This window comes from Macrosteles quadrilineatus, unplaced genomic scaffold (assembly GCF_028750875.1).
Source record: "Macrosteles quadrilineatus isolate MER2022 unplaced genomic scaffold, UCM_ALF_1.0 Scaffold_13__1_contigs__length_4303367, whole genome shotgun sequence".
Taxonomy (NCBI): Eukaryota; Metazoa; Arthropoda; class Insecta; order Hemiptera; family Cicadellidae; genus Macrosteles; species Macrosteles quadrilineatus.
In genome coordinates, this window is record NW_026542606.1 from 3,519,687 (window position 1) to 3,539,297 (window position 19,611).

The 19,611-nt window shown below is 34.8% G+C and overlaps 1 protein-coding gene across 1 annotated transcript in view; it reads left to right on the top strand.

The window, feature by feature from the left end:
* LOC129004944 (parathyroid hormone/parathyroid hormone-related peptide receptor-like) overlaps positions 1 to 19,048 on the top strand; it is a 39,307-nt gene extending 20,259 nt beyond the window's left edge. Inside the window, exons 5-14 of the mRNA XM_054433665.1 lie at positions 25 to 177; positions 1,250 to 1,344; positions 2,533 to 2,698; positions 3,877 to 4,036; positions 6,267 to 6,397; positions 8,717 to 8,808; positions 9,529 to 9,670; positions 11,314 to 11,539; positions 12,301 to 12,395; positions 17,720 to 19,048. Of these exons, the coding sequence (XP_054289640.1) occupies positions 25 to 177; positions 1,250 to 1,344; positions 2,533 to 2,698; positions 3,877 to 4,036; positions 6,267 to 6,397; positions 8,717 to 8,808; positions 9,529 to 9,670; positions 11,314 to 11,539; positions 12,301 to 12,395; positions 17,720 to 17,767 (1,308 nt within the window). The 3' untranslated portion in view covers positions 17,768 to 19,048. The remainder of the gene's footprint in view (positions 1 to 24; positions 178 to 1,249; positions 1,345 to 2,532; positions 2,699 to 3,876; positions 4,037 to 6,266; positions 6,398 to 8,716; positions 8,809 to 9,528; positions 9,671 to 11,313; positions 11,540 to 12,300; positions 12,396 to 17,719) is intronic.
* The last annotated feature ends 563 nt before the right edge of the window (positions 19,049 to 19,611 follow it).

The following is a 19,611-nucleotide window of genomic DNA, read 5'->3' on the forward strand; positions in this document are numbered from 1 at the left end:
TGTGTGATAAATATCATGTGTCAGATGATGGCGTTCAAGCAGTGTACCGCTGAAGGAGAGTGGTTCGTGAGGTCCACAACCAATAAAACCTGGACCAACTACTCACAATGCTACAGCAGTAGTACAACAAACATAGTGGTACAATACCCGGAGATAGAAAACTCTTCTTTAATAGCTGTGAGTAGGCCTAGGCAGGCATGCCTTTGCATAAACTTTGCTTGTGTAGAAAATATTTTCATTTTTATTTCTTTCCTTGCAATTCAGATCTTCAAATCATTTCTTATCGTTGATAACTTATATTTAACTCAGTAAGATAAAAAGTGCTGTTTATGAGAGTTCAATTTAGTTTAATTTACCACCATGAAACTCTGGACAGAGTTGAACCAACCACAACTGTTAGTTTGCAGTTGTTTGTTGTTAATACTTGAGAGTTTAAACTTAACTGTTGACACCAATTTCCAAAGCTCTTTCTTAATTTTCTATTTCAGTCTACTGTAAGTGTACTTTTTTCAAAACAATGTCAAATGTTTGTTATAAATATTTAAATTATTTGTATTACGAAGGATTATAAAGAAAGGAGCGAGAAAGACTTGAAAAAATTGATTTTTCTCTTATGACGAACACATCTATGGAATAAATGATAACGTTATCACGTCATCAGAAGCTTGGATCAAACACTTACTACTAACTTCTTCACCAGGAAGTGTACAACTAGTATGTTACATACTGAAATGTAGTCGTAAATTTATTAAAACAATATTTCATATGTCCTTTTCATTTTTAATCTATCCTATTTATATATCTAACCTAAACAAAATCTAAATACTTTCTAAATCAAGGCGTACAATTCTTAACATAGAGGGGTTCTAAGATACAAGGACAAAACACACTTTTTAATGGTCAATAGTATAAACGTTGGGAGTTTAAAAACATTATTACGGTGCGTGATAGTAAAGTTCAAGTAGTAAGCTTAAGCTACACATATATTACTTGGTGTCCAAAAAGTTTAACTGAATATGTAGGCCTACAGTTTGCATGTTTAATTACCATTTACAATATAAAATAGTAAATTAATTGTCAGAATATTAAACAATAATTTGGCTCTAAAAGTATACTGGTTTTAGATTAGTGAGAAATATACTATGCAGAGAAATAATACCTTTTCTTAATAATGTTGAAATGCAAAGTATGACCACTATGACATCTCTATACTGTAAAGCCTCTAGTTATTAACAGTTTTTTGTTGCAGCAATATGTTCCTATAGTGAAGGCGGTGTCACATGTTGGCTATGGCGTGTCGCTGGCCACATTGATGGTAGCGTTCTGTATATTTGCAACTCTGAGGTGAGTACGAGATTATCATTAGTTTTGACTACAATGGTAAATGTATATAAAACAAGGAAAACTGTTAATTAGTTTTTTTACTAGGTTTGCCAAGCTATTTAACCAAATAATGAAGTCCATTTTCCACATTAGTATACATAGTACATATGACAGTATAACGTTAGTTTAGTACATTTCAAACCCATCCTGGAGAGAAAAAAAGTCCTAACTAAAACAAAGTAAACAAGTATGTCGTATATTATAGAAATAAAATAATAAATAAAAGGTCATATTCTAAATGTTTTATCCATGAACATTCCCAGTTTCCCACAATAATAACCATATTATATGTTGATATACATTGAAGCGGTTGTTAAATTATTATTCAATTAAAATACATAATTTTTAGCTATTAATTTTTGTATTATTTGTACGCCTTTTCTTATAAAATATTAGATAGTAGATTTATACTATTTAAATTTTCAAATAAGGCTGATGCGAGTTGTAACTTAAAGTCTAATTAAAAAAATCAGAAAGTATCTCACTTTTAAATGTCAATAAAATAGATAGCATATGACCTACAAAGTGTTACCAAAAGTAGTTCATATATTTCCCATTGATAGCTTATAACCACAGTTACCATACTTTGATTAACTAAAAATATATTTTTATCGTAATTAATGACCGTGATAAGTATGTTTGTCAAACAAACAACGCCAATGAAATTCTAATATATCTTTACTCTGCTATTCTTCGATAGTTTTAGCTCGTGTATAATGATGTTCAGAAATTTGAAAAATGTGAAGGTGGAATTTTTATTGGAATGTTGCTCATCGGAAACCATGCATTGCTCCTTACTTCTACAAACAATCCTTTCTCTCATACGAATACCTTAGTAATTACAAAATATTTTGCTGCTTTATGAAAACAACTCATTATGAATATTATCCACCCTTCAAATATTATTTTAACACAATTATTTTTAGTATTTTTTATACATTTAGGGAACATTAAGTACGACATAATAGTTCCTTTCTTCAGAAACGGCAATGTATTATTTATTATATTTTATCTTGACCCTGTTCATTAGAATTCACTTACAATAACAATCTAAATACAAACTGGTTTTAGTGTTATTAAGATACATACAGATCCCATACAATATCAGGTATGTACACAGTAGTAGGTTACAGCTGATGTGTTTTACAGGCGTTTAAGATGTCCACGCAACAAGCTACACATGCATCTGTTCGTATCGTTCATGTTGAGAGCGTTCACTACACTCCTCAAAGACTCGCTGTTTGTCAAAGGGATCGGGCTCCCATCGGACTTCACTGTCAAAGACGGAGAAAGCTACTTATTACATAGCAACCAGGTAAGTTCTATTGCCGTGTATAAAACACATAAGAATATCATGGCATATTTACGTTTGTAGCTTATAACAGTTAAGTACATACTGTAAAAGAAACATTTGGTGAATACGTAAGACATTTATATCACACTCGGTATTCCTTTTGGTAATTATAAACAATTGTCATTTACAAGAAATCTGTCAATTTGTATTTGCAATGTTTTTTAACGAATAATCGAGCAGTTTCTTGACGATAAAGTTGACATTATTTTCCTCCCAACTCACGTAGTGCCATTTGTCTTCCAAGTCCATCGAGGAAACTCTCTACAAATGACAGTCTTAAATCTCCCTAGAACAGCAACGATATGTCTGATGGGTGACATACAATAGTCATTAATGCTTCTCGTACAATGATTATCATAACCACCGGAGATGTTCGTAGCTTATAGAAATTTGGTTACGTTTAGAGATGTATTGATATTTTTACAGATGCTCTCTGACAATAGATAAACTATATTCAACTATATTCAAATAATCCCTTTAATACTTAGTAATCATCTCCTAAAACACTAAAATAATTTTCGTTTGTTTTTATCAGGTCTAGGTCAACCTAGACATTCTAGTATGAAATTGTGTAGTCAAAAAGTATTTATAAAAAAAAATCATCAATAATGCAGTTTATGTGATGCAGGAACGTGTTTATAATATTAACTTTACTAACTTTAGGCATTAATGAATTATATATTTTAAAAACATCTTACCTGTGACATATGCTATATCATTCCCTGACTTATGTAACTTTATGTTGGAGGTAGAGGTATACACTTCTACTAGTATAGTAGTAGTAGTAGTATACTATAGTATAGTATAGTATAGTATACTAGTATAGTAGAGGTGTATAGTCAATGGCTATATTTATGATAACTGGATCATAATAAACTCCAGAATATGTTCCACATTCTGGGGTTTTTATGATCTAGTTATTTTTTTATCATCTACTAATTAAAATTTATTTTATTTACATAAAATAAATACATTGTATAAACTGCTTTTTATTCCATTCAGGCCTATATAATGGCTTTAGTTAAATTATAAAGATATTAGAGCATTCATCTTATAAATGAACTACATTATAAACAACGTCCACATTTTCACCACTGGTAAAACGCTGTTTCATGCACTAACCTGTACTGTATGTATAGTTTAGTTGGCAGTGCAAGATGCTGGTTTGTCTCTGGCAATACTTCATCATGGTCAACTACTCGTGGATCCTAATGGAAGGACTGTATCTACACAACCTCATATTCGTCTCCGTGTTTTCCGACACATCGTCCATAGCTCTCTACGTCGCCTTGGGCTGGGGTAAGTAGACCATCACGTGTTTGGTGTGATGGAAATCCAACAAATAGTTCAACAAAATATAATTACCAAAAGGGAAAATATGTTATTCATTATATGTTATTCATTTTATTCTGTATCCAATAAAGCACTTTTCTATTCTGTTCTATCCTATTTATTTTATTTTTCATAGTGTGTTAGACAATTCTGGTAATTATTTGATTTGTAATAATTAAGTTTACATCATTTTACAGTTATTTAAAATAAATCTTATCCATTATCAGTAGCATTCTATGTAGTTGTAATACATATTTTATTTTTTAATTTATGGTTAAATTGTTTTTCAGAACCGTGGCATTACTTAAACAGGTTTAATTATGTAAGCCTGTAAAAATATGTTTCTCTTTTATCAGTTTTAAACTATTTCTAAATATAACTATTGTAATCATAAATCATTTAGTTCTACTTACCTTGCAAGAGAAGCTTCTGAAATCCTCTTATGTATTTATGTAACCACATTGTCGAGTCAGAATATTAATTTTGTGAGAGATACGACACAATATCTCCTTTCTTCAGAAACGGCGATGTATTATTATATTTTATCTTAACCTTATGAACCTGTTGCATATTCGTGCAACTATTCTATATAATATAACTAAGATATATTATACAGGGTGATTCAAAAAGGACTTTACAACTTTGAAAATTCATATAAATCTTATTAAACAAGGTACAGAGCTGGTTTTGGTGTTGTTTTAAAGGAAAACACTTCAAGTTTTTTTACCATAAACTAAAGATGTTCTATGTGACTTACGTTGGATTTGGGGAAAATAATTATTTAGGTATGAAAAAATTGTGAAAACCGTTAAAAATTTGAGAGAAATTTACAAAATTTTGAAAGTAGGGCGTTTTTTTACGGTGAAGGAGTGCGATTTTCGAAAAACGCTTAATAGTGTCTTGTAGGAAATTTAATTCCGAACCTACGTTTTTCCCTCAAATCTTTTCTAGCTCTTACCGTTTTCGAGCTATAGCCGTTTGAAAAAAACGCGTTTTGTCGTTTTCAGAGGTCCGCCATTTTGGATTTTTAGGGGGTTTAAAATTTGAAAATGCAACTTTTTGGAATTTTATTGGTGGTTTGGGACCAAGAACTACAAGTGTGCGAAATTTCAACTCCCTAGCACATCTAGAAGTGGGTGTATCACACTCCTTCACCGTCAAAAAACGCCATACTTTCAACATTTTGTAAATTTCTCTCAAATTTTTAACGGTTTTCAATATTTTTTCATACCTTAATAATTAATTTCCCCAAATCCAACGGAAGTCATATAAAAAATATTTAGTTTAAGGTAAAAAAAACTTGAAGTGTTTTCCTTTAAAACAACACCAAAACCAGCTCTGTACCTTTTTTAATAAGATTTATATGAATTTTCAAAGTTGTAAAGTCCTTTTTGAATCACCCTGTATAGAGGGTTGTAAATAAATTTTTAACTGTCCATAAATAAATTGTTTGCACGGACAGTAAAAATTTAATCATACTTACATGAATGTAAGAACTCATCGACATGTAACTATATAATTTTTAAATTTACACATAAGAAATTTTTGAGCTATCTTACAGTATATACTTTACTCACATTTCTGTTTAGAGAAAACCAAAGTAATATTTAGAGATATAATAAGGTAACAGCTTTATGTTAGATCGGATAGAATATAAATTGTTTCTTAATTGACAAAATCAAATGAAAAATTTCGTAACGTCCTTTTATATCGTTAAACAGCTTAAAAGTCGGTAAAATTGTATTCTGTTCCTAAGCCCATGTTGCTATTCAGTACTGATTTGCTCTTTTTACTCTTTATTAACAATCTCTTATGGTAATAAATTGATATTTGTTTTTGTCGGGTATCTATTACTGCGCTTGGGATATCTTTGATAACCTTCAAAATGACTTTCGTTATGACCCTTACAATGAATCAAACTTTAATTCAAGGAATTTTATAAGCAGCATTGACACCTTTAATATTTTTACTATAGGTAAGACTTTACTTACTTTTGCCTAAAGGTGTCAAAATGTAGTTTATGCTGTACATTTTTCGAGCTACTTACAGCTCGTCTTCAGCAGCATTCTAATGATTTTGTAAAACCCCTAAGTCTTGTTCACTATGAGGCGGACATAATTAAATGTAAAGTCTTTGATTATGAAGCCATACACATTGACATTAATATCATCAGTGTGACTCATTTGTTTGTGTCAAGGTCTACCGGTGTTATTCGTGGGGCCCTGGGTGATAGTAAGGGCTCTACTAGAGGACACGCTATGTTGGACAACCAACGACAATCCTTACTACTTCCAGCTGATCAAAGGGCCCACCACAGCCTCTGTCTTGGTAAATAACTAGAGTTTTATTTATAAATTTGTTACCTATATCATCCATATAGGAAATAAGCTATTACCGTAGTACTAATGGTAAGACCTGGACCCGGGACTGATTTACTTTTCCGTTTTGAGGTTCCTAGAGGCCAAAAACACCATCCGTTCGAATATATATATAAACTAGTGTAGTTTGCTTGTTTATGAACATATTTTGATCAAATTTGGAAGATGAATTTATTTCTTACTAAACTATTAACATAAAAACACTTTTATACCCTCCCTGTTGCAGCAAACCTAAGAACTTGTCAAACTAATTATATTTAGAGAATAAATGTGATATTTTTAAGGAGACGTTTTAGTGTAAATCCAAATAGGCAAATGGAAATTCACTTAGTCTACAGGTTGGCTGCGGCGGGGTATTAAGTTTTCTTATAATTGCAAATGTTATTACAGTAATACCTTAATTGCTTAATAACGCATATATCAATACAGTAAGGACTACGGGTATGAAAAGTATTTGAGTATTTCCTAAAAACATATCAAAGATTTAAAAAAATCCTTTTAACTTGATATATTCTTGGTTCATCCTCATATTTCCAAATCATGATTACTTCACAATCCTTATGGTTAACTCTTATCGAATACATGAACGGAGTTGCGGAATTGAAAATAAAGGTTTATGCTTACCCTATGTCAACTCAATGTTAGATCGTAATAGATTGAGATTAATTAACTAATCAAAATTATTCTTGTTCAGATCAACTTCATCCTGTTCCTCAACATAGTTCGAGTGGTATTGTCCAAATTATTCTTGTCTAGATCAACTTCATCCTGTTCCTTAACATAGTGGGAGTGTTTCTGTCCAAGTATAGTCTGCGAATCGCAATAATTCTTGTCTAGATCAACTTCATCCTGTTCCTTAACATAGTGCGAGTGTTTCTGTCCAAGTATAGTCTGCGAATCACAACAATTCTTGTCTAGATCAACTTCATTCTGTTCCTTAACATAGTTCGAGTGTTTCTGTCCAAGTATAGTCTGCGAATCACAATAATTCTTGTCTAGATCAACTTCATCCTGTTCCTTAACATAGTGCGAGTGTTTCTGTCCAAGTATAGTCTGCGAATCACAACAATTCTTGTCTAGATCAACTTCATCCTGTTCCTTAGCATAGTGCGAGTGTTTCTGTCCAAGTATAGTCTGCGAATCACAATAATTCTTGTCTAGATCAACTTCATCCTGTTCCTTAACATAGTGCGAGTGTTTCTGTCCAAGTATAGTCTGAGAATCACAATAATTCTTGTCTAGATCAACTTCATCCTGTTCCCATAGTGCGAGTGTTTCTGTCCAAGTATAGTCTGCGAATCACAACAATTCTTGTTCAGATCAACATCATCCTGTTCCCATAGTGCGAGTGTTTCTGTCCAAATATAGTCTGCGAATCACAACAATTCTTGTTCAGATCAACATCATCCTGTTCCTCAACATAGTGCGAGTGCTTCTGTCTAATAAACACAATTATTCTTGTCTAGATCAACTTTATCCTGTTCCCTGACATAGTGCGAGTGTTTCTGTCCAAGTTTAGTCTACTAATCACAATAATTCTTGTCCAGATCAACTTCATCCTGTTCCTCAACATAGTGCGAGTGTTGCTGTCCAAGTATAGTCTACTAACCACATTTATTCTTGTCTAGATTAACATCATCCTATTCCTCAACATAGTGCGAGTGCTTCTGTCTAATAATCACAATAATTCTTGTTCAGATCAACTTCATCTTGTTCTTAACATAGTGCGAGTGTCCCTTTCCAAGTATAGTCTACTAACCACATTTAGCCTATTCTTGTCCAGATCAACTTTATCCTGTTCCTTAACATAGTGCGAGTGTTGCTGTTTAAGTATAGTCTACTAACCACATTTATTCTTGTCTAGATCAACTTCATCCTGTTCCTTAACATAGTGCGAGTGTTGCTGTTTAAGTATAGTCTACTAACCGCAATTATTCTTGTCTAGATTAACTTTATCCTGTTCCTCAACATAGTGCGAGTGTTGCTGTCCAAGTATAGTCTACTAACCACAATTATTCTTGTCTAGATCAACTTTATCCTGTTCCTCAACATAGTGCGAGTGTTGCTGGCCAAGTATAGTCTACTAACCACAATTATTCTTGTCTAGATCAACTTTATCCTGTTCCTCAACATAGTGCGAGTGTTGCTGTCCAAGTATAGTCTACTAACCACAATTATTCTTGTCTAGACCAACTTCATCCTGTTCCTCAACATAGTGCGAGTGTTGCTGTTTAAGTATAGTCTACTAATCACAATTATTCTTGTCTAGATCAACTTCATCCTGTTCCTCAACATAGTACGAGTGTTGCTGTCCAAGCTACAGGCGTCTATATGTGAGGAGACGCGCAGATACAGGTACAGGTGAGAGTTTTCCGATTCCCTCTCCTTCTTCCTTTCTTATCTCTCTCTGTCTGTTAATGCTTTACACGTTCTTCTCTGTGACCCTTTTAGTGTGACCTTCCTTAAACTGTCTCGGATTAGCAAACATGTCTGTGTTAAGTGTTAATTTTACATTTACAGTATATAATTGGCTAATTGATTAATAATATTTTTAGTATATGATTACGTGGTTTGCAAAACACTAGTGGTGTATGCGTCTAGTGTTAAACAAAATTTCTTTTTTATTCAAGTCAAAATAAGATTCTTAAGGGAAATGATACTTATTTGTCCAGCCTGGTAAACTATGTGTCAGTGCAAACCAAAACACAAGTTGATATTAAAGATTACTATTATACTACTTCAGGCAAAGAAAAGAAAATATTTATATTGGACTCAACTGAGTACAAATATAGCAATAGACTATTTATCACGCCGTCTATGTAAATAATATCCTTTTGGGAAACATTTTAATATTACAGGAAACAATTAATTTTAGCTATCTGTAAGTTGATCTATTTTTTTATTCTAATTTTCTATAAGTATAAATATATGTATCAGTAGCTATTATATGTATCTGTAGGTATGGCTATTATATGTATTGTATATTATCTGTATCTGTTATGTATCTGTAGGTATATATAGTCAATGGTATTAGTTTGTAGCAGACTTATAGAGTTACTTTAAGTAGTGAATGTCTGGTAGACGGTGGGCCAAGTCCACCCTGGTGCTGGTGCCGTTGTTCGGAGTCCACTACGCCGTGTATCTCACCACCTCCTACATAGGGGTGGAGGGGAAGGTTGAGCTGGTGTGGCTCTTCATAGACCAGGTCTTCGCCTCCTTCCAGGTAGGTACCTGGAAGATACCTAGGTACCCGCAACAACATCTAGATTTAGGCCTTACTGTTACTCGTGCTAAATTGTATTTTCACTTCTGTATAACTTGGACGAAAGCAACATATCATTATTCTTTCGTTCAAACGGCTTTACTAATCCTTATCTTGTAGATGAATAAGATTTTTATAACGATAAATACTTGATTCGATTAAGGTGCCTTACTAACTATACTCTAGTCTAAGACAACGGCAAGGCAAGTGCACAAGGGTAAACTTATTTATGTGCAGCGATAATTTTTTCTGTAGTAAAATGTTTTCTCATAAATTGGTTTTACACTAAATAAAAAAAACTATAGACAAAATAATTAAAGACGTTTAGAACTCAACAATATTAAAATAATTTGTAAGTTAATTCTTAAATACATTTGCTTATCATTATCGTAAAAGACATTTAAGTTTTAGAGCTTTCGCCCTATTTAATACTTTACAAAACATCAAATTAACTCACACTATATTGCTATCCATCACATACTCTTACCTAGACTATAGATGCCATTGAGAGCTGTCTGAAAGTTTAATAAACAAATTGATTGCCCTGCAATATTACTCAAATAACATTAACATTAGTTCATTATTTAGTTATGTGTCCTTAATGTGTTGTCAATTTGCATGATGTTTTCTCCTAAATCTTTTGTTTTAGTAAAAAAATAAGCACCTTATAAGATGAACTATACATTTAATTCATTCCGGTATGTTTTTTTCTTGATGGTATTATTTATTTTAATCTTGATTTGTTGGCTACTCATCATGTAAATAAATTTATACACAATTTACAAAAAAATTTGTAGGTATATTTCGAGTTTACTTCTAAAACCATCGTCAGCCTCTGTTTTATATTTGTTGTTAACAGAGGCTGATTTACACATTTTTACACATTTTTTTTTGTAAATTTATTTACATGATGCCAACAAATCAAGATTAACTATACATTTATATCACAAACAAACCAAAAAGAATCTTGCATCTCACAGGTTATTGCATTTAGTTGTTAATATTCATCATTTGAATAGTTACTAACAATATGAGTTAGTTGTCATTTGAATAGCTACAATTAACAAAATATTAAGTTTGTTTGGATAACATTTTTATAACAGTTAATTAGTTAGGTTTCGGAATGTGATGTATAACAAATTATTATGATCTATCCCTCTATCTAAAGAGGTTTTAACATAAAAATTTTATTTACAAAACATCTCAAGTCATATGCATACAAACATTGTTTCTCAAATGAAATTGCAGTGACTAAAGACAAAAACAAAAACAAATAAAAAAACATCGGTAGCGAGTAATTTCTTCTGAAAATATAAAAAATTAACCTGTTTTTTCCTACGACCTACACTATCTGTCGTTGAGCAATTTAACGCTCGTATACGGAGCAAAATACTCCAATCGTTATCGATCTAGCTCCGGTCCAACGCTAGGCAGCTCTAGCATAGTACTGGTACTAGGAGAGCACACCTCAGATTGGGCCTACTTAGCATATTTTGCACTAATGGTCAGACCTTTCTGTAGATAACATTCTATGGATGACAGTTGTTTCTTTATTTCTCATTGTTTTTTATTTAAATTAGTAGTGATATGAAATAAATTTCCAGGGGTTTTTCGTAGCGATTCTCTACTGCCTCCTGAATGGCGAGGTAAGGACAGAGCTGGCCAAGAAGTGGCGTAGATTGCCGTCTTGGAGGTCTAGGACGGACCACCGCGCGTCGCTACCCCTCAACTCTCTGTCGCAACACGCGGTCAAACGTACTTGCCTGGGCAGTGTGTTCAGCCGCCGTCCACGCCGCTACAGGCCGCACGAGAATGGCAACAAGCGCGGCAGTAAGTCTCACGGTTTATATTACGGCTAGCATAGTATGTTATAGAATGGCTAGCATGGCCATGTAAAGTAAGGCTAGCATAGTAAACCAAAATATAAATAACAAACATATGTTACTAATATAAGTAATTGGATTTTATATATAGATAAATAATGCTAATTAAAATTTCTCGTCTTATTTTTGAATTTAATGCAACAGAAAATTTATAGCTCGACTTAAGTTTTTTTTTATTAAAACCATTTGCATTTTCATTTTTTTTTTTCTAGGGAGGGGTTCAGACTAATGCCATTAACGGTTTATTCTATTACCAAATAATGCCGATCCATTTGTTAGATATTGATTACTTAATTAATTGATAGCGCAATGACACTATATACATCGATAACGACAAATGGCCGTCAGACTGAGGAAAAGATTTAGCTTGGAATTGAACCAATGAACCTACAGATTCGATGTAGGGCATTATAATCTCTTGTATACTTACACAATATAAAAATAATGAATATCTAACTCAACATCATCATGCTAGATGCTTGAGACGAATGTCATTTATTAATAATCATATCAATAAAACTCAATAGATCTAACTGCTCGTTGGTTTTAATACATTTATTTAGTGATGGGGGTATTAGCTGTAAACTTATTCCTAAACGTTTGGTTCAAACTGCGTAACTTCTCACTTGGTTGAGTTATACTTCACAATTTCTTAGAAATAAAAAAAACAGTTAACAATGTGTCACATAATCCAATGTTCAATTGCAGGTTCGGCAGACACGTGTATGAGTACGTTGGTCTCAAGCGTCACAACGGACGTAAACACTACGACGTCGCTGGTGTCTCAACACAAGAAATCAATGGTATGTTTCATAACAAGACAAAAAAATAAAACCCCTACTGATGAGAGATCTAAGAGTGTCCACATGTGTCGCTGGATTCGTATTTAATGTACAACACTGCTACAATAAACTTGTCATATTTTTTTAATCGATATATATATATATATACACTGGTAACAATACGACATTGTGCTTGGTTATGTTTTAGTGAATTTTTAAATCGAGAATAGCTGAGTTGAGGATTCTGTTTAAAAAATATACGATGGAATATTTGTTTAGGTAAGTTTTTTAACATTGATTTGAATTATTGAACAACCTGGATGGATGAGGAGGATTAAACCTAGAGAAAACCTTGATTAAAACCTAACGTTTGATTAACCTTGACGTAAACAGTTTGAGTGATGTTTTCCAATATTTCATCTGCAAAATTAAAAGTTATTGCATTGACATACTCTGCCATTATTATAACAAGTTTCTTATCAAACGTACCAGATTAATAATTGAAATAATATGGTATTACCATAGCTGGTTATATACCATTTTGTTCATAACGACTAAACTCCCAGTCATATTTCACATTTAGGATATTGTCGAGGAGCTTTCTTTTGATAACGACAAATGCGGAATATTTTTCCTTGCCTGACCACCCTTCTGTTGGAAAGCTTGTTGATTTATTGAAGGCGCTCAGCACCAACGGGCAAGTAACTTGTAACAAAACTGACTTACCAGCTAAACTTTCCGTAGTCTGAGATATATTTGGTTTAAACAAGTGTTTTCGAAAACAGTATAAGCCGTTGCTTAGCTTTTATAACATTAAAAACGTTGTAAATTGTAATATCAACAGAGCAGAAAAAAATAACTTAATATTTAAATTTCTATGGACTTTGAAATATAAACAAACATGACTGTCAAATTCACTTCATTTCACAATTTCACACAGCTGATTCGCACACATTGTCTATTCTAATCAATTTGTTAATCATGTGGTGGCTTTATTTGCTCTAAATTAAGATTGTGCCAAGGTCTATAATTTTGAATTGCTTAACATGTGTTAGGATAATATTCTTAAATATAACTTAGGCGTTTCTTCAATCAAAGATATGTAACACAAATGGACATTTTTTTTGTTCAAAAGAGGTAATGTTTACACAAGTTTTTGTTAGGCAATGTGTTAAATGTCCACCTTTTTGGGCTAGCTACCACTTGTCTTTTCTTTTATCATCGGTTTCGGATAGTCAAAAAACTACACTAAACTTCACATCTAATTTATAATCTGAAGAGTGTATGTTTGAGTGTATGGTGAAGAGTGTATGGCTTACAATTGAGTACGATGATGTTGGAAAAATACTTAATTTTATTATAACTTCTTTTTTTGCACTTGAATTAACTTGTTTAGGTACCTTTTCATTATTTTAGAGGTAATTGTTTACTATACAGCTGCTTAAATTAAACCAATGAGACTACCATAAAGATAAGTTTTGCCATTGACTATTAATACACTTATTCACTGAGTATATAAGTTTTAAACCTAAATTTAAGATATCAATAGTTAATTGTCGTATGCAGTTTACTTTTGTTACTTGTTAAGTGTTTAACTATTATTTACTATCTATAATCGATGGTAAGTTTGTAAATGTAAATGCAATGAACTATGGAACGCGTGAAATTAGATCTAAACAAGCTGTTCGTATATGTTGTTTGTTGGTGATAACCATACATGTTTTGGGGTTTTAACAGTGATTTTTTTTTTTGCTAGCTGTTAAATTTATATAATTTGCTGAAGAGGCAAATAAAAGAATAACTTGGGCAAAACATCACTACTTTTTGTTACTTTGATGTCAACTAATTGATTTGTTCCTTCATTACAGTACCCTGTTGAAAGATTAATTTTCACCTACTGATTTTAAATAAGTTTCGGGTTTTCAATTAAATACAATTTAAGTAAGCGTACATTTCAAAATTGAATCATATATTTTCATACGTGCGTCAGGGATACTTATTTTGTACAAGATAGACTAATAAAATGTTTAACATTTTTATTTAGGTTGGATTAAAAAATATAGGCTATAGTTTACTCAAGCGATGCAGTTGATTGATTGATTGATTGTAAGAGGGTGGACAATTTTTTTTTATGGTCCAAGCACGTCAACCGAAGCTTATTGTGCATCCCGCTTGCCACTAAATGGGTAAGCCTATGCCTGTGTCCATAACTAGGTGCAGGAGCTTTTGCCCAATGTTAGCGTCTGGTTCCTCACCTGGCTGCTTTAGACCAAACAGAGCCCTTCTCCTAGCCCGTAGTCCATCGCAGTCCAGAATAATGTGTTTTGCAGTCTCATCGGACTGGTTACAAAGTCGACACTCCTGCTTGTCATTGACAATTCCTAGAGTGTGGAGATGTTTCCTGAAATGGCCGTGTCCAGTGATAAGAGCAAGTACCTGCTTGACCTGCCCTCTCCCCAGCTTTAGCAGCCAGCGAGTGAAGAGGGTGCTAGGTTCTGAGAGCAGTTTTTTGCCAAGTGATTGTCCAGGATAATTACGCCAACGCTCAATATGATGTCCCCTGGACCATTTGTTTATTACATGTTTAGCAGCCGCTTTGCTGATGCCACAAAATGGCTCTGGTCCAAAGAGTGGCATGCTCGCACCTTTTTTTGCCAGCTTGTCTGCACTCTCGTTGCCGCCAATGCCTACATGGCCTGGGACCCAGCCGATAGTTACAGAGTTCTGTGATGCAAGTCTGCAGAGGGTGTTGAAACACTCCCAGACCAGTTTTGAAGTGACTTCATTTGAGTCAAGAGCTTTGAGAGCAGCCTGACAATCAGATAAAATCACTATCCTTTTGTCTTGGTACCGTCTGGCTAGTCCTAGGTTGGCACAAGCCAAGATGCCATCGATTTCTGCCTGGAAGATGGTACAGTATTGTCCCAGACTTCCTGATAGTTCTGTTCTGGGTGATCGACAGTAAACCCCAAAACCAGATTTTCCATCGATTAGGGAGCCGTCTGTGTACCAGACGAAGCTCTCCATATCTTGGAGATGCCCTTCCTGATGTTTCCACTCATCTCTGGAGCGGAATTCAACATTAAAGGGTTTGGTGAAAACTGCTTCCTTGCTTAGGAAGTCCGAGGTCATGTCAAGCACAGGACACTCAGCCAAAGTCTTAGCAATGGCGCAGTGGCCTGCCCCTGACAGGCCTTCCCTCCACAGATTTGCAACCCTCAGACGGTAAGCTGCCTTGAGGGCCTCAGATCTGATGAAGATGTCCAGTGGTAGCAGCCCAAGAGCGACTTCTAGAGTAGCTGATGGACTGCTCCTGAAGGCTCCAGTGGCCTGTAGCGTGCCAAACCTTTGCATGCTTTCTAGCTTGGCTATGACAGTTACCTGATTCACCTTTGTCCACCAGACTAGTGAACCATAGGTAATCTGAGGCCTGACCACAGCCTCGTATAGCCAGAGTGCTATGTGGGGTTTAATTCCCCAGGTGGTTCCTGCAAACCTCCTGGACGTCATGAGCGCCCATTTGGCCTTGTGCAGCGCGTTATTCAGGTGGTTGTTCCACGTCAGCTTGGAGTCAAGTGTCAGTCCTAAATACTTGACCGCACTCGACACTCCCAGCTGAGTAGTGCCAATTTTCAGCCTGGAAAGAGAATCCAGGTTCTTTTTCCTGGTGAAAGGAACTACGACTGTCTTAGAAGGATTAATGTTGAGTCCCTCTCTGAGACACCATTGTTTAACACATTGTAGGTTGCCGTTCATGACGTCAGCTACAATGTTTGTGAATTTTCCTTGTACCATGAGGACTACGTCATCTGCATAGCCCTGGACAAAGATGCCCTTGCTGGTGAGTTCAGTTAGAAGACCGTCCACCACAAGGTTCCACAGTAAGGGTGAAAGTACACCTCCCTGTGGACATCCTTTTGTGGGTGCGATCACAATTTTTTCACCAAGAAAGTCGGCTACGGTGCGTCTTGAGTTAAGCATAGACTCTGTCCATCTACACAGAGATTGCTCGAATCCACGCTCACAAACTCCCCGCACCATTGCTCCGTATGTTACATTGTCAAAAGCTCCTTCAATGTCCATGAAGGTGCATAGGGCTATTTCCTTAGCAGCCAGGCTGTCCTCAATTCTGCTGACCAACTCGTGCAGAGTGGTTTCGCAGGACGTGCCTGGCTGGTAGGCGTGTTAATTGCGATGAAGAGGTGTGTTGAGAAGTACACCCTTTCTTATGTGCCTCTCCACCAGCCTTTCCAAGGTCTTGAGGAGAAATAAGGAAAGACTGATAGGACGGAATGATTTAGCATCAGAGTAGTCTGCTTTTCCTCTTTTGGGAATGAAGACCACCCTGCTGAGACGCCAGGCCTGAGGGATGTACCCGTAGGCCAAGCTCGCTCGGAAGAGTTCACATAGGAGGAGCTTGAGGGCATCCGGTCCTTGCTGAAGCATGGCTGGATAGATGCCATCTCCCCCGGGAGACTTAAATGGACCAAACTTATTGATTGCCCATTTAACTTTAGAGAGAGTGACAACCCTTCTGGCTGTATTCCAGCTTTCACGATCAGTTCTCGGCCAAGAACTTGTATTCGTGCAACCGGACACTCCTGTGTCGTCACTCTCAAAAATGCAACCAGGGAAGTGAGTCTCAAGGAGAAGTTTGAGGCTTCCTCCAACCCCAGTGGTACCCTCCTGGTACCTTAAGAGATCCCAAGAGTCCAATAGGTTTGGACGCTAGAACCCGCTGAAGGCGGGCCGCAGCACTGAGACTGTTTACCTCCTGTGTAAACTGTCTCCATGAATTTTGTTTAGCTTTTTTTATTGCAAGGCTGTATTCTGTAAGTGCCCTTCTATATGGCTCCCACATACGGCTCCGTTTGCATTGGTTGAATAGTTTCCTGACACCCGCCCTCATGCGAGTCGAATCCGCAGTCCACCATCTAGTGCTGGTACTGCGTTTTCTCTGTCCCAGAGGGCAGTTGTCATGGAAGCAAGTGATCATTGCGTCCTGTAAGTCGGTCGCAATTTGGTCAATGTCTGCAAAGCAGCTGACCCTCCTACTCACGGATCCCAACTGGAACTGTAGGTCAGAGTTATACTGTGACCAGTCTGTTCTCCTGGGATTACGGAAGGAGGGGGTGACAGTGTTACTTAGCGATGCAGTTGAGTTTATTCCTAACTCAATTATTAATTATGGATTTTTAAATATTTTATACAATGAACTTAAAGAGTCAACTTTTTTTCTTTCGCGTCCCCCTAGCGTTTCAAGGCAGTGGCTAGTTCACTAGTAAAATAATTGAAATATTAGAACTGGTTAAGTTATATGATAAAGTAATGTTCTCATGTTTTAGGTCCCAGATAGTGCAGATTCCGGCTACATGGAGAGCCAGCTGACGTAAAACGAATATTCAACATTCGTAGAAATAATTAAACACTAAAATATTTACTGAAAAGATGGTGTTTTGAAGATCAATTTGTGGAAAGAGTTCAAAGTACTTAGTTCGTAAACACTTAAGTACCCAATTAATTCGACCGAAATGTTACCAAAAGAAAGATGAATGCTAAGGAATGTGAGTCTCGTTGCAAGGAAGAAAATACATGTTTTGAGATCTCATGGTTCTTTACTAACAGTGTTTTAATGTGAAGTGGTTTTGTACAATAGACATTAATCTATTTGGTTAGTTATAATTCAGTATTTGCATGCCAAATGTCTAAGACAAAATGCACTGCTTGTGATGTTTTAGCACCTTGACTATTATATAGTTTTTGTTTAAATAACGTGATATAACGCTTAAGAAAGTTCTTTACAGTCAATACACGTATTGCTAAGAAATTGTATCTTAATTTCTTAAACTGTATTATTCAAACCGTGCCCTAACCATTTGGCTTGAAATGATCACCTAATACATTGGAATAGTTAATAATAATAGCATAATTGCCCAAAAGCTATAAAATAATTACGAAATATTATATTACGTTACTAGTCCGGAAAATATGTGTTTACTGGACGAGTATGATCCGACACTTTACGAGGTGTTTACTGGACGAGACGACATTTTGGACGAGTGGCGTACGGTATTTTCGCCATAGTCTAAACCAACCTAACAGTAAAATAAAATTGTACAAATCAGTTATATTTTCCCACCGACAAAAGGACTTTGTGAGAGGTTATTCGTTGACTTATTGCCGATAATTATAATCAGCTGGTGTCTAGTAAAAATGCAATACAATATAGTAACGTATTGATACTTCATTTGATTATTGGTCGGCCGCTTAGAAAAAGACCTGCGCGCTAATGTTAATTCTAACGCTAGATCTTTTTCTTAGCGACCGACCTATAAGCAGGCGGCAAACACCTGTTTTCCGGACTAATTTCATGAGGGAAAAATTTGTTAAAACAGCAACTAAAGCCAACATGATTGTTGTTCTTACTTATTTCCATCAGGTCGTTGTTAAAAGATTATTTTAGTTTACTTATTAAATTGTGTACTATTTGAGAGAGTTAAAGTAATTTATTTTTATACTCAAAGCTTCACGGAGTACCTGCAGTTGTATTAGACTATGAATAATTGTTAAGTAAACCTTGATGTGTATATATTTTGTATTTTATAAAATAAATTATGGTTGGAAATATAAATGCTATGTTTTTCGTTGTGAATAAAAATATTCGTTTTTTTAAAGATTTTTCTTACTTTCATCAAACATATCGTCTTCCCTCGCATGCGAATCAACCAGTGGGTTTTATAGATGTTTATAATTTAAAAAATGCTTATCTGAACGAACACCTAATCAACTTACATAATATAAAAAAAGATGCTAAAAGAAATCACTTTTCCCTGCAACATTATATTAAAAGTACATATGCCATACAACCTTTCGATGGCAAAGTTGACCTTACTTTAATTTATTTGAAAACTAACCCCAATCAGAATCTCAAAGCCATTTAGAGGCGGACAGTTTGTAACTGAATGGTGATGGTTACTAATGGACCGGCAAATACTTGAATGAGAATTGATAATATAGAGAAACGGTAATCGTTGGCATTAAAAATATTAAATATAATATGTATTCTAATCGTTTTATATATTTTAAAAAGTTAATAAAGCCTATAATATTATATCTGGTTTGCTATGAGTATATTTGAATGGAAACATAATATTTTTACTAAATCATATTTCTTACTTACATATCATAATTTTATGTTCGTATATTCGCAGAGACTTTTCCGTATAGCAAAAACCAG